General features: G+C 34.9%; 1 protein-coding gene across 1 annotated transcript; it reads left to right on the forward strand.

Moving 5' to 3' along the window:
* The first annotated feature begins 3644 nt into the window (after nucleotides 1-3644).
* LOC110094759 (glutamine synthetase nodule isozyme) lies at nucleotides 3645-8756 on the forward strand. Its single transcript, XM_020820080.2, has 13 exons — nucleotides 3645-3837; nucleotides 4348-4387; nucleotides 4474-4577; nucleotides 5051-5099; nucleotides 5209-5315; nucleotides 5424-5511; nucleotides 6810-6938; nucleotides 7158-7232; nucleotides 7658-7711; nucleotides 7816-7853; nucleotides 7970-8129; nucleotides 8256-8316; nucleotides 8473-8756. Exons 1-13 carry the CDS (start codon nucleotides 3764-3766, stop codon nucleotides 8565-8567), a joined length of 1074 nt encoding a protein of 357 aa, XP_020675739.1. The 5' UTR covers nucleotides 3645-3763; the 3' UTR covers nucleotides 8568-8756.
* Nucleotides 8757-12388: the final 3632 nt, after the last annotated feature.

Here is a 12388-nt window from a genome sequence, read left to right on the forward strand (position 1 = left end):
ATACCCTTTGATTACAATATAGAAGACAAAGAAAGAAATAAAATTTTTTCAAGGAGAAAGCTCAATGTTGATAGTTCTTAGTAGGTCAAAGGAGAAAAGTAAGAGGTGCATAATTCTAGAAAACTGAGAGGCAACCCAATCTATGATATGTTTGATTTAACAATTTAAGAGAGATAATTTATTATTTAAGTTAAAAATTATTATAAATGTGGATTATATTCTTGAAGGGTTAAGACTTATAATTTAAAGTTTGCCTTAAAATCCATATCTAAATTTGTCACTACAACATAATAACCCAAACATATCTAAAAAATTGCAATATGAACTTATACTTAGACTTCAAACCCAAGTATTCTTAGTTGATAGATAAAGCTATCAACGAATATATTAAGATGATTTGTGTAGCATATATGAAGGGTGCAAATGAGTCGAGTCGAGCTTGAGTTTGACCTTATTCGATCTCTACTTACGAGCCAAATATCTAGCTTAAACTCCAGTCGAACTCAGATTGCCAGGGGAAAACAAGCTCATTGAGTTGCTCGTCGAGTTCAAGCTCTGGCCCCGTGTCCAAGCTTTTGTTTCCCGATCGTGGCTTCTTTTTCCTGCCCTCATCCCTGTCTTCCTACCTTCCATTTCTCCTGTGGTTTTGTTTTTCCGCATGCACGAGCTCCGATCCCACTTCCCCCCGCGTGTGAGTCATATTCCTACATTTCTTCCTGCATGCGATATTATGGTGCGATCCGTCTTCTCGCGTGTGATCTCTACGTTCCGTTCTGCCTCCGCGCCTAACTATGATCCCGATTTCCGGACATTCAGTTCCGCCTTTGTGTTTGACTGCGATCCCGACGTTCATTTCCATGAGCCGCTCGACGAGTAATCAAGTCAAGCAGAGGGTTGCTAAAACTCGAGCTTGATAAGTCCGTCGAGCTCAAAATCTTGTTCGTGCTCAACTCGTCAAGCCCGAGTCAGCTCGACTTGATTGCACCCCTATTACATATCAAGTTCAGTTGCATATGAGTGGATACTATCAAGTATTCATGATTGAGAAAATAAGGATTACATAAATGGATGTAAATCATGAATAAAAATTTAATGAGATGCCTCTCATAAAAAATACTTGCAAAATTTCAAAATTATTTTTTAATGTAAAAAATCACGCCAGATACAATTTGAGTGTAAATTCTTCAACACTATTTTTAGAAGCATGGGCTCACCTAACTTTTTCCGGAAAAAAGTTCAAAATCCAGCTCATTTTGAGAAGGAAAATTTGAATTTTTATTTTTTATTTTTTAAATGATGGTGAAAACGTCTGGCTTGCACGAGATTTCGGAGCTTCAACAATTTATTTATGTTTTTTTTTTTTTTTTTTTTTTTTTTGAAAAATTTAGTTAGTCACACTTATATCCGCAATTAGCTAACAACCATCCTTAAAGGTCTTGCCTTCCTTTTGCTGATGCGTTGGTATACTTTCCTTTAAAGGTCCATTCTTTCAACATCTTTGTTCATCTTTGTTCTTCAGAAATCTCTCCCTTCTCTACCATGTCGCTGCTTGTGGATCTCCAAAACATTAATCTTTCTGATCATACAGAGAAAATCATAGCAGAGTACATATGGTAAGCTTTTTTCTCCTTCCTATTTGATCTCTTTCTTTGGGTCCCTTTCCATTTGAGAAAGTTTGTTTTTTTTAATGTTTGGTTCTCAATAGATGTTTAATGTTTTTCCTTGCGATTTTATGATGAGAAATCATGAGTTCTTTTGGCATCTTTTTATGAGAAATCATGAGTTCTTTTGGCATCCTCTTTTTTTTTTTTTAATTTCTTGGTTGTTCTGGTGATCTATTGAATGCTGGATTTTCATTTCCAATCTGTTCTTCATATCTTATATTGTATTTTTCAACGTTTTATATTACAGAACTTCAAAAGAGAGTCCCGTCTTTGTTTTTACTGTAGGTTTTCTTTGAACCACAATCTTTATTTGTTTTTCCATGAATAATTTCATGATTGATTTTTGTCCTTGGATTTCTGCATGGATCTCGGCTGGCCTGGAGATCTTGTGCTTGTTTCCTTGATTGATTTCAAAGGATAATTCACTTTCGTTTTTATACCTTTTTGTCTTTTTGACGCCTCTTATATCTTTCCCCTTCCCCAAATCTGTAGGATTGGTGGATCTGGTTTGGACTTGAGGAGCAAAGCAAGGGTAAGACCTTCGTGTTTAGGGATTTTAAAATCATTTTAGTTACAGATTTCAGCCACGCGGTTATATCAAATATTATCATTTTGCAGACTCTTCCAGGACCTGTGAGTGATCCTAGCAAGCTCCCAAAATGGAACTATGATGGCTCGAGTACAGGTCAAGCTCCTGGAGAGGATAGTGAAGTGATTTTGTAGTAAGTTTCATCTTCCCTTTTCTTGCAAATTATTAGGTCCGGTCACCGAACCTAAATTTGCATCCGGATTGTTGCGCTTTTAATGAGCTTTCGATGTATTTTTGCAAAAGGGCAGCTTAGAATTTATATCTAAATTTGGTACTACAACATAATAACCCAACGTATCTAAAAAATTGCAATATGAACTTATACGTAGACTTCAAACCCAAGAATTCTTAGTTGATAGATAAAGCTATCAACGAATATATTAAGATGATTTGTGTAGCATATATTAAGGGTGCAAATGAGTCGAGTCAAGCTCGAGTCTGGCCTTATTCGATCTCGACTTAGGAGCCAAATATCTAGCTCAAACTCAAGTCGAACTTAGATTGCCAGGGGAAAACAAGCTCATTGAGTTTGAGCTCAGGCCCAGCGTCCAAGCTTTTGTTTCCCGACCGCGGCTTCTTTTTCCTGCCCTCATCCCTGTCTTCCCACCTTCAAATTCTCCCGTGGTTTTGTTTTTCCGCATGCCCGAGCTCCGATCCCACTTCCCCCCGCGTGTGAGTCATATTCCTGCCTTTCCTCCTGCATACGATATTATGGTGCGATTCGTCTTCTCGCGTGTGATCTCTACGTTCCGTTCTGCCTCCGCGCCTAACTATGATCCCGATTTCCGGACATTCAGTTCCGCCTTTGTGTTCGACTGCGATCCCGACGTTCATTTCCACGAGCCGTTCGACGAGTAATCGAGTAAAGCAGAGGGTTGCTCAAACTCGAGCTTGATAAGTCCATCAAGCTCAAAATCTTGTTCGTGCTCGACTCGTCAAGCCCGAATCAGCTCGACTTCCTTGCACCCCTATTATATATCAAGTTCAATTGCACATGAGTGGATGCTATCAAGTATTCATGATTGAGAAAATATGGATTACATAAATGGATGTAAATCATGAACAAAAATTTAATGAGATGCCTCTCATCAATAATACTTGCAAATTTTCAAAATTATTTTTTAATGTAAAAATTCACGCCAGATACAATTTGAGTGTAAATTCTTCAACACTATTTTTAGAAGCATGGGCTCACCTAACTTTTTCCGGAAAAAAGTTCAAAATCCAGCTCATTTTGAGAAGGAAAATTTGAATTTTTTTTTTAATTTTTTAAATGATGGTGAAAACGTCTGGCTTGCACGAGATTTCGGAGCTTCTACAATTTATTTATGTTTTTTTTTTTTTTTTTGAAAAATTTAGTTAGTCACACTTATATCCGCAATTAGCTAACAACCATCCTTAAAGGTCTTGCCTTCCTTTTGCTGATGCGTTGGTATACTTTCCTTTAAAGGTCCATTCTTTCAACATCTTTGTTCATCTTTGTTCTTCAGAAATCTCTCCCTTCTCTACCATGTCGCTGCTTGTGGATCTCCAAAACATTAATCTTTCTGATCATACAGAGAAAATCATAGCAGAGTACATATGGTAAGCTTTTTTCTCCTTCCTATTTGATCTCTTTCTTTGGTTCCCTTTCCATTTGAGAAAGTTTGTTTTTTTTAATGTTTGGTTCTCAATAGATGTTTAATGTTTTTCCTTGCGATTTTATGATGAGAAATCATGAGTTCTTTTGGCATCCTCTTTTTTTTTTTTTAATTTCTTGGTTGTTCTGGTGATCTATTGAATGCTGGGTTTTCATTTTCAATCTGTTCTTCATATCTTATATTGTATTTTTCAACGTTTTATATTCCAGAACTTCAAAAGAGAGTCCCGTCTTTGTTTTTACTGTAGGTTTTCTTTGAACCACAATCTTTATTTGTTTTTCCATGAATAATTTCATGATTGATTTTTGTCCTTGGATTTCTGCATGGATCTCGGCTGGCCTGGAGATCTTGTGCTTGTTTCCTTGATTGATTTCAAAGGATAATTCACTTTCGTTTTTATACCTTTTTGTCTTTTTGACGCCTCTTATATCTTTCCCCTTCCCCAAATCTGTAGGATTGGTGGATCTGGTTTGGACTTGAGGAGCAAAGCAAGGGTAAGACCTTCGTGTTTAGGGATTTTAAAATCATTTTAGTTACAGATTTTGGCCATGCGGTTATATCAAATATTATCATTTTGCAGACTCTTCCAGGACCTGTTAGTGATCCTAGCAAGCTCCCAAAATGGAACTATGATGGCTCGAGTACAGGTCAAGCTCCTGGAGAGGATAGTGAAGTGATTTTGTAGTAAGTTTCATCTTCCCTTTTCTTGCAAATTATTAGGTCCGGTCACCGAACCTAAATTTGCATCCGGATTGTTGCGCTTTTAATGAGCTTTCGATGTATTTTTGCAAAAGGGCAGCTAATACGCAATTTTAATTACATATTAGTTGCTTTTTTGTTGAGTATTTGCAAAAATAAAGCAAAAGCGCAACAAATATGCTGCGCTTTTGTTGCGCTTTTCAAACACTCAGTAAAAGGGCAGCTAATATGCAATTAAAATTATGTATTAGCTGCTCTTTTGTAAAAAATAAATCAAAAGCACAATAAAAGCACATTAAAAGCGCAGACAATCCGGATGCAGATTTATGTCCAGTGAACGGACCTAATAATTTGCCCCCTTTTCTGCCTTAAAGCTTATCCTAATTTTTGATTTCTTTACTATATTTTTTGTATGTTTATAAGTTAAATGTTTACTCTTTTGTTTTTTGTACTTGCAGTCCTCAGGCTATCTTTAGGGATCCTTTTAGGAGGGGGAACAATATTCTTGTGAGTAGTTATTGATTAATTTTGATTTTATCACAGTACAGTATTTTGTTCTATAGCAATAGTAATGCTTTGTTTTCTTACATTCATGTTTTGGATTCTTTACATATAGGTAATGTGTGACTGTTACACACCAGCAGGAGAGCCTATTCCAACAAACAAAAGGCACAGTGCTGCAAAAATTTTTGAACATCCTGATGTAAAGGCTGAAGAACCATGGTAACATTTTTTTCATATAGATCATGTTTCCTAATTGAACTTAGCAAATATTTTCTTTATCACTTTATGCTATAATATTTCATCATTTTTGGGTGTTGATTCTTTTAGGTATGGAATTGAGCAAGAATACACCCTCCTTCAAAAAGATGTCAATTGGCCCCTCGGATGGCCGGTGGGTGGTTTCCCTGGTCCTCAGGTAATAAATTAGGTTTCATTATGGTAATGCACTTGAGATTTTGATTTTAATTATATGTCATATGGTTGAAAATTTTGTTTTTCTTAGAAATATGTCAGGGTTTGCTTGGGGCAGCTTTCTTACTAATTTACTTGTAGATCATTATCAACATTTCATTTGGTTACTACTTTCTTGATACTTTCTTAAAGTTTATTTGGCTTTTTGCAACTTGATCTATCAATGTGTAGTGGCTAAAAGAAAATTGTTGTTCAACTTTTAAAAAAAAGAACATATTTTTATAATAGTTTTTAAATTTCTTTTTTTCTCACAATAGTTTTAGAATAATCTTTATAAAAAGTAAAAAACTATAGCTTTCGGATGAGGATGCTAAGAGTTACTTCTGTATAATTGTAGCATTCTGTGAAGGTGGTTGTGGAGCTGTTTTGAAGAAATTAATTTTTTTGAAAGATGTTGTAGATATTATAGATTTATTCTTTTTGAAAAAAATTAGACAGCTATTTTCCTACAACTACCACACATTAGCATATTTGGTGGTAAAAAGCAGCTTTTTATCACATAAATTTTTGGTAAGTAGCAAGTAAGCAGAAAAAAATTGTATCCAAATGGAATTGTGGTTGCGGTTTGATAGGCAAAGCAATGAGAAAGGTTTCTTGAATGGATCCTGAGTGATTGTATGTCACCAATAGCTTAAGCTTTTTAGTTGAAAATAAATTTGATCAGTGGTTTATTTGATCTAACTTTAGTCAATCTTTGACTCAATCTCCCTTAAACATTTGCTAGAGTATTTATCTGCTTAATTTTTTGAAAAGAAGTTATGGTCATAGAAAATTTTCTTTTTGGATTTGAATCTTTTCTTCCTTATAGGATTTCATAAGCATATGGGTTTCACCAAATGTAGAATATGATGATTTTATTTCATATGCCATAAAAGTACAACATCAAATGCAGTTGCTAAATGAAGCTTTTTAGTGTCAAATATCTTCATATTTTCAATTTTTTATGTCCAAATATATGTTATTGACTAAGCTAATTATATTGTTTAATATCTAAAGCAAACGCTTTCCTTATCTGCGCTGCCAATATTGATAATTTCTTTAAGCTGCTACTACCTGGTAAGTTGCAGCTTCTTATGTCTAATTAAACTCTTTCTTAATCTCTTATACATTTCATAATTAGTCACGACGTTCTACGATTGATTGTTGACTGAGCATTAATCCTCAACCATTCTGCTCCAGATTTGAACCAGCAATGATGATTTTATGTTTGATTAATGTATAATCTATGTAATTTTGTATCAGGGCCCCTACTATTGCTCAGCTGGTGCTGACAAGTCGTTTGGACGTGACATTGTTAATGCTCATTACAAGGCTTGTCTTTATGCTGGAATCAATATAAGTGGCATCAATGGAGAGGTGATGCCTGGTCAGGTAATCCCTTGCTTCCTTTTATTCCTTTTCTGAACAAATAAACCTTATAGGCTTTGTTTGGGATGGCTTTCTTAATGTTTCTTAAAGTAGCTTTCTAATACAAGTTTTTTAATTTTTATATTAGAAAGGTGCTTTAAGCAGCAATAAGAAGACTGTCCCAAACGAAGCCATAATATATTTCTTGTTGATTTCATTTTTGAAAACAATGTATATTTGCAGTGGGAATTTCAAGTTGGTCCATCTGTTGGAATCTCTTCTGGTGATCAACTCTGGGTTGCTCGATATATACTTGAGGTAAATGATAAGTATTCAATAAGCTTGCACCTGGAAATCTTTTTATCCTACTTTATTTTGATGAAAAGTTGTTTTGTTTCATAAGGAAAATCTGCTTAGAAAATCATCTATGTTTACGTTTACATTTTCGATCGGCTATCACTCAGGGATGCAACTCTTTTTTTTTTGTAAGAGGATATGATGATTTTGGTTTCGTTTGAGGCGGCTTTCTTGCTGCTTCTTAAAGCAGATTTTTTTATTAAATTTTGATGTTAAAAAACTGCTTTAAGAAGCAATAATAAAGCTGACCCAGACGACGCCTTTATTTTTTAGAGAACTAAATCAGTGATCATTATAACTATATATTGAACGAAATCCATTTTCTGTCATCAATATATACTTAAATCATTGTTCTGACATGCTGCCTTTTTTATTTCTGTAAACAGAGAATCACTGAGATTGCTGGCGTGGTTCTTTCCTTTGATCCAAAGCCTATCCAGGTTGACTGTTTGAATAAGAATACATAGCTCTTTATCCTTAGAAAATTTTTATATTTTTTTTCTATAATTTGATAATTTGCATTAAATTCAAAAATGTGTTTTAGGGGGATTGGAATGGTGCTGGTGCTCATACCAACTATAGGTAAACTTTCAGACTCATCAAGAATTTTGTCTTTAAGTTTATAGGGATCCAAAATTCTCTCTTCCTTTATGTTTGGAATTATTTGTTTTACTGATTTGGAGGATTGTCATTCTCAGCACAAAATCAATGAGGAGTGAAGGTGGCTTTGAAATTATAAAGAAAGCAATTGAAAAGCTTAAACTTAGGCACAAGGAGCACATTTCTGCCTATGGTGAAGGCAATGAACGCCGCCTCACAGGCCGGCATGAAACCGCTGATATCAATACTTTCTCATGGGTACATTCTTAAACTTATAAATCATTACACAATAGAGAAAAAAGATTCATGTAACTGATCCCACGTAATGGAACAAAGATTTGATGATGTTGTTGTATTAACTTTCAAATATAATTTTACTATCAGGGTGTTGCGAATCGCGGAGCTTCAGTTCGTGTTGGTCGCGAAACTGAAAAGGATGGAAAAGGTAAGTTCTGTATAGTTTTAATACAACACTTTATGGCTTCATTTGGGACAACTTTTTTGCTGCTTTCTAAAGCAATTTTTTTAGTATAAAAATTTTCATCTCAAAAACTATATTCATTACAAACTACATAAAATGAACATCATATTATTTATTCAGGTTATTTTGAGGATAGGAGGCCAGCTTCGAATATGGATCCCTATATAGTGACATCGATGATTGCGGAGACTACCATACTATGGAAGCAAACCTAAGACATCTTCATTATTTCATCATTGTGCTTCTTATTTGTGTCCTTTGCATAGGGATCAAATCATCAGCTTGATTTGTCCCTTATTATTATCGTCTGTTTTATTTAAAGCACATTGGTATTCTCGTGTCATGCTTTAAATTCCCTTTTAAATAAATGTATGGTGACAGTAATGCAGTTTCTTTCTTGCTCAGTTATCCCTTTCCATAATGAATATGATTTCCTGATAAAAAAATATGTTACTTTTGAAAAGAGAAGGATTAAAATGATCTCGTGATTCTTTATGAAAGATCAAAAATAATTTCTAATTATATTGAAGGGTCATTTTGGTCTAAGGAATTAAAATAGTATCACCATGGAAATATTCGAGAAATCAAAATGATCATTTAATATAGTTGATGATCATTTTGATCCTGCATAAAAAAGTCAAGAGATCATTTTGATCTTTTTTTCTCATTTTGGAAACAACGGAATGAATGAGCTATTTAATTTGTATTGCTTTTGTTTATTGTGCATTTGTTTTTGTTATTGATATTTATGATGCATGTATCATGGTTTTATAGCTTTTCTTCTTTTTAAACCTTTACACTTTTGTGCATGGATGGGGAAAAATCTACCTTTGAGCAGGCTCTAGCGGAGTAGATTTTGTAAATGATATTTTGATCAAAATTTAGTTGTTTGTGCTATCGGTTATGTCAATATAATTTTGAAGCCTATAGAACTCATCATGATTATAAAGATAATTTTTTTTTAGTTCTTAAAATAAGCATCAAAGAAAAAGGAGAACTTCATGGTGGCATTAATAATGATGTGAAGCAGATAACTTCAAAAAAATTTTGTGCTAAAAAATTTATAAAGTAATAAGAAAGTTGTTCCAAATGAAGCTTAAATATGTGGTTGAGAATTTAAGGAAATGAGGTGATGACAATGGTGGTTGTTGACGGTCAAAAATTATCATCAATATATACAAGTAAAAAGATATTATGATCTAGATAAAAGGGGAAGAAAAGGATTAGTCAAACTTGTTAAATTCTAGACTTTATAAGTGACTTGAAAATTTTGCAAATTATTGTTTTGGAGCATGTTTGAGAATGTAATTGACTTTCCTTTGGAGGAAATATATGTAGGATGTTGTGAAGCATGTGGAAAGTTTCATTAAGGTTTTATTTGGAATGGTTTTCTTATTGTTTAAAATAACTTTTTAGTATAAAAGTTTTAATTTTTGTATTAAAAGCTGCTTCAGAAAGCAATAAGAAAGACGTCCTAAATGTCCCATGTAAGAAAGCATTACAAACATCTAGTTGTGCTGGATTGACCATTGATTTCTTAAAGCCAATATTAGTAGAATGTATATTGTGGGTATTTTGGCGAGGGAATGAACGTCTCAAGATAATTAACTTCATATTGTTGTTTATAAGCTTGAGCTTCGAGACAAGCTTTGTAGCAAGTTACTAGGCCATGTGAGTGGAGCTTGGTTTTATAAGTCCATTTATAGCCAAATATGTTCTTAGAAGGGAAAGAAGGGATGAGAGCCCATGTGACTTGGCTTTGAAGAGCTTAGAATTCTTGAGATATAGCTCTTCTCCAAATAACATGTTTGATAACTTGAGAAGAACAAGGAGGATTCAGAGGTGAATGAATGCAATGATGGAGTTGTATGAGGTATGGATGTATTTTGGATTTTAGAGATTTAAGTTGGCACAAATGGGAAAGGTGAAGCCAAAAAGTTATTGGTGGATGTAGGCAGGGGAGTAGATTGATGATTATAGGGGCAAACATCTTTGTAAAAAAGGCATGTCTAGAGATAATTATTCAACTAATGGCTCGATTTAGGAAGGCCTGTAAATGAACCAAGCCAAGTTGAGTAGGTGCTTGTTTATATTTGAGCCTTTTAGCTTGTTCAAACTTGTTTCGAGTTCAATTCGAGCTTTTTTTCTTGTGTTTAAGCTTGATTTGTTTAAAAGAATAGATTTTCATGTTTGTTTTGTGTTTGGTTCATGTTCGGATTGTGTTTGGTTCATGAAAAACCAAGAGAGCGTCGCAAAAATACATCATAATTCAGTAAAGAAACTGGCATAAGAAAAACACCACCAACCAAAATTTTAGCCCCGATTGCCACTGGCCATCAAAACGGGGGCCAAAAAAATCCAGGTGCAGGACCATCCAAGGGGCCAAAGAAACCGTCATGATTGTCAGTCCTGCAGTGCTCTCTTTACAACATCGTTCAGGCCAAAAATATATATAGCCAAACCGGCAGAATAGAGAAGAAAACACTGACTCCAGCAGCCAAAGTCCAAACAATTCAGCATATAGCTGTAAGAGCCAGTCAAAAACCTTCCAGTAAACATCAACATCCCAGCCAAAAAGATATAACCTTCCAGCATAACAATGCCAAAACCACTGAGCAACATCACCAATCTCAAAAAATACCAGCATATTTATGTTTGAGCCTATCAATATTTTTCCAAGAATTCACTTTCTTTATGATAATAGATTTTATACAAGGCAAAACCAAAAGAGCATCGCAAAAATACATCATAATTCAGTAAAGAAACTGGCATAAAAAAAACACCAACAACCAAAATTTCAGCCCCGATTGCCACTGGCCAGCAAAACGGGGGCCAAAAAAATCCAAGCGCAGGACCATCCAAGGGGCCAAAGAAACCGTCACGATTGCCAGTCCCGCAGTGCTCTCTTAACAACATCGTCCAGGCCAAAAATATATATAGCCAAACCGGCAGAATAGAGAAGAAAACACTGACTCCAGCAGCCAAAGTCCAAACAATTCAGCATATAACTGTAAGAGCCAGTCAAAAACCTTCCAGTAAACATCAACATCCCAGCCAAAAAAATATAACATTCCAGCATAACAATGCCAAAACCACTGAGCAGCACCACCAATCTCAAAAAATACCAGCATATTTATGTTTGAGCCTATCAATATTTTTCCAAGAATTCACTTTCTTTCTGATAATAGATTTAATACAATCAGCAACCGCCATAGGGGACAGCCAAGCATTAGAGAAACGCCTGTTGTTTCTCTCCCTCCAAATGTGATAAATCGTGCAAGCCATGATAGAGAAACAAAAGATTTTCTCTAAAGAAGAAGAAGAGAAAGCAGAGTCCAGAAAATCAAAGGCCAAAAATAGATTAGGCTTGTACAAAAAACTATGGAAAATAGGCAGAACTAACAACAACACAGAAAAGGTAAAATCACATTTAAAAAATAGGTGCTGGAGAGTCTCCCGATGTGATTTGCAGAAGGAGCAATCTCCAGATACATTAATACCTTTCCTCATAAGAATATCAGCGCATTTAAGCTTACCAATCAGAGCCATCCAAGTGTAACAGGCAAACTTAAGAGAAGCTTTTTTATACCAAACAAAATCTTGCCAGGCAACCTTCTCTAAATTAGAGTAAAATTGAGTAGTAAACAGCTTAAAACTTGTGATACTAGTACCATCCCACATCAAAACCGATTCCTCTAAAATACGAATATTTAAGATCTCAGCTTTAACATTAGAAGGAAAGTAATTCGGTAAACACCAAGCACCATTAAAAATGAAATTTCCAACATGAGCAAGAGAGCCTCATCAGAAAAAGCAGCACCCAAAAGATTACCATTAAGCCAAGGGTCCCAGAAAAAGGAATAACCGCAATTAGGACCAACCGAGAAGGTGAGGCAGTGCTTGATAGCAGTAGCATGAGAGCATATCATTTTCCAGAAACTGGAAGAAGACGCAGGATAAGGTTTCCAGGGTGACACAAACTTTGCTTTAAACTAATTCCCCACAAGGCTGTTAGAATTATAGAGCTTCCAAATGA

Source organism: Dendrobium catenatum, unplaced genomic scaffold (genome assembly GCF_001605985.2).
Source record: "Dendrobium catenatum unplaced genomic scaffold, ASM160598v2 fragScaff_scaffold_659, whole genome shotgun sequence".
NCBI classification, from domain to species: Eukaryota; Viridiplantae; Streptophyta; class Magnoliopsida; order Asparagales; family Orchidaceae; genus Dendrobium; species Dendrobium catenatum.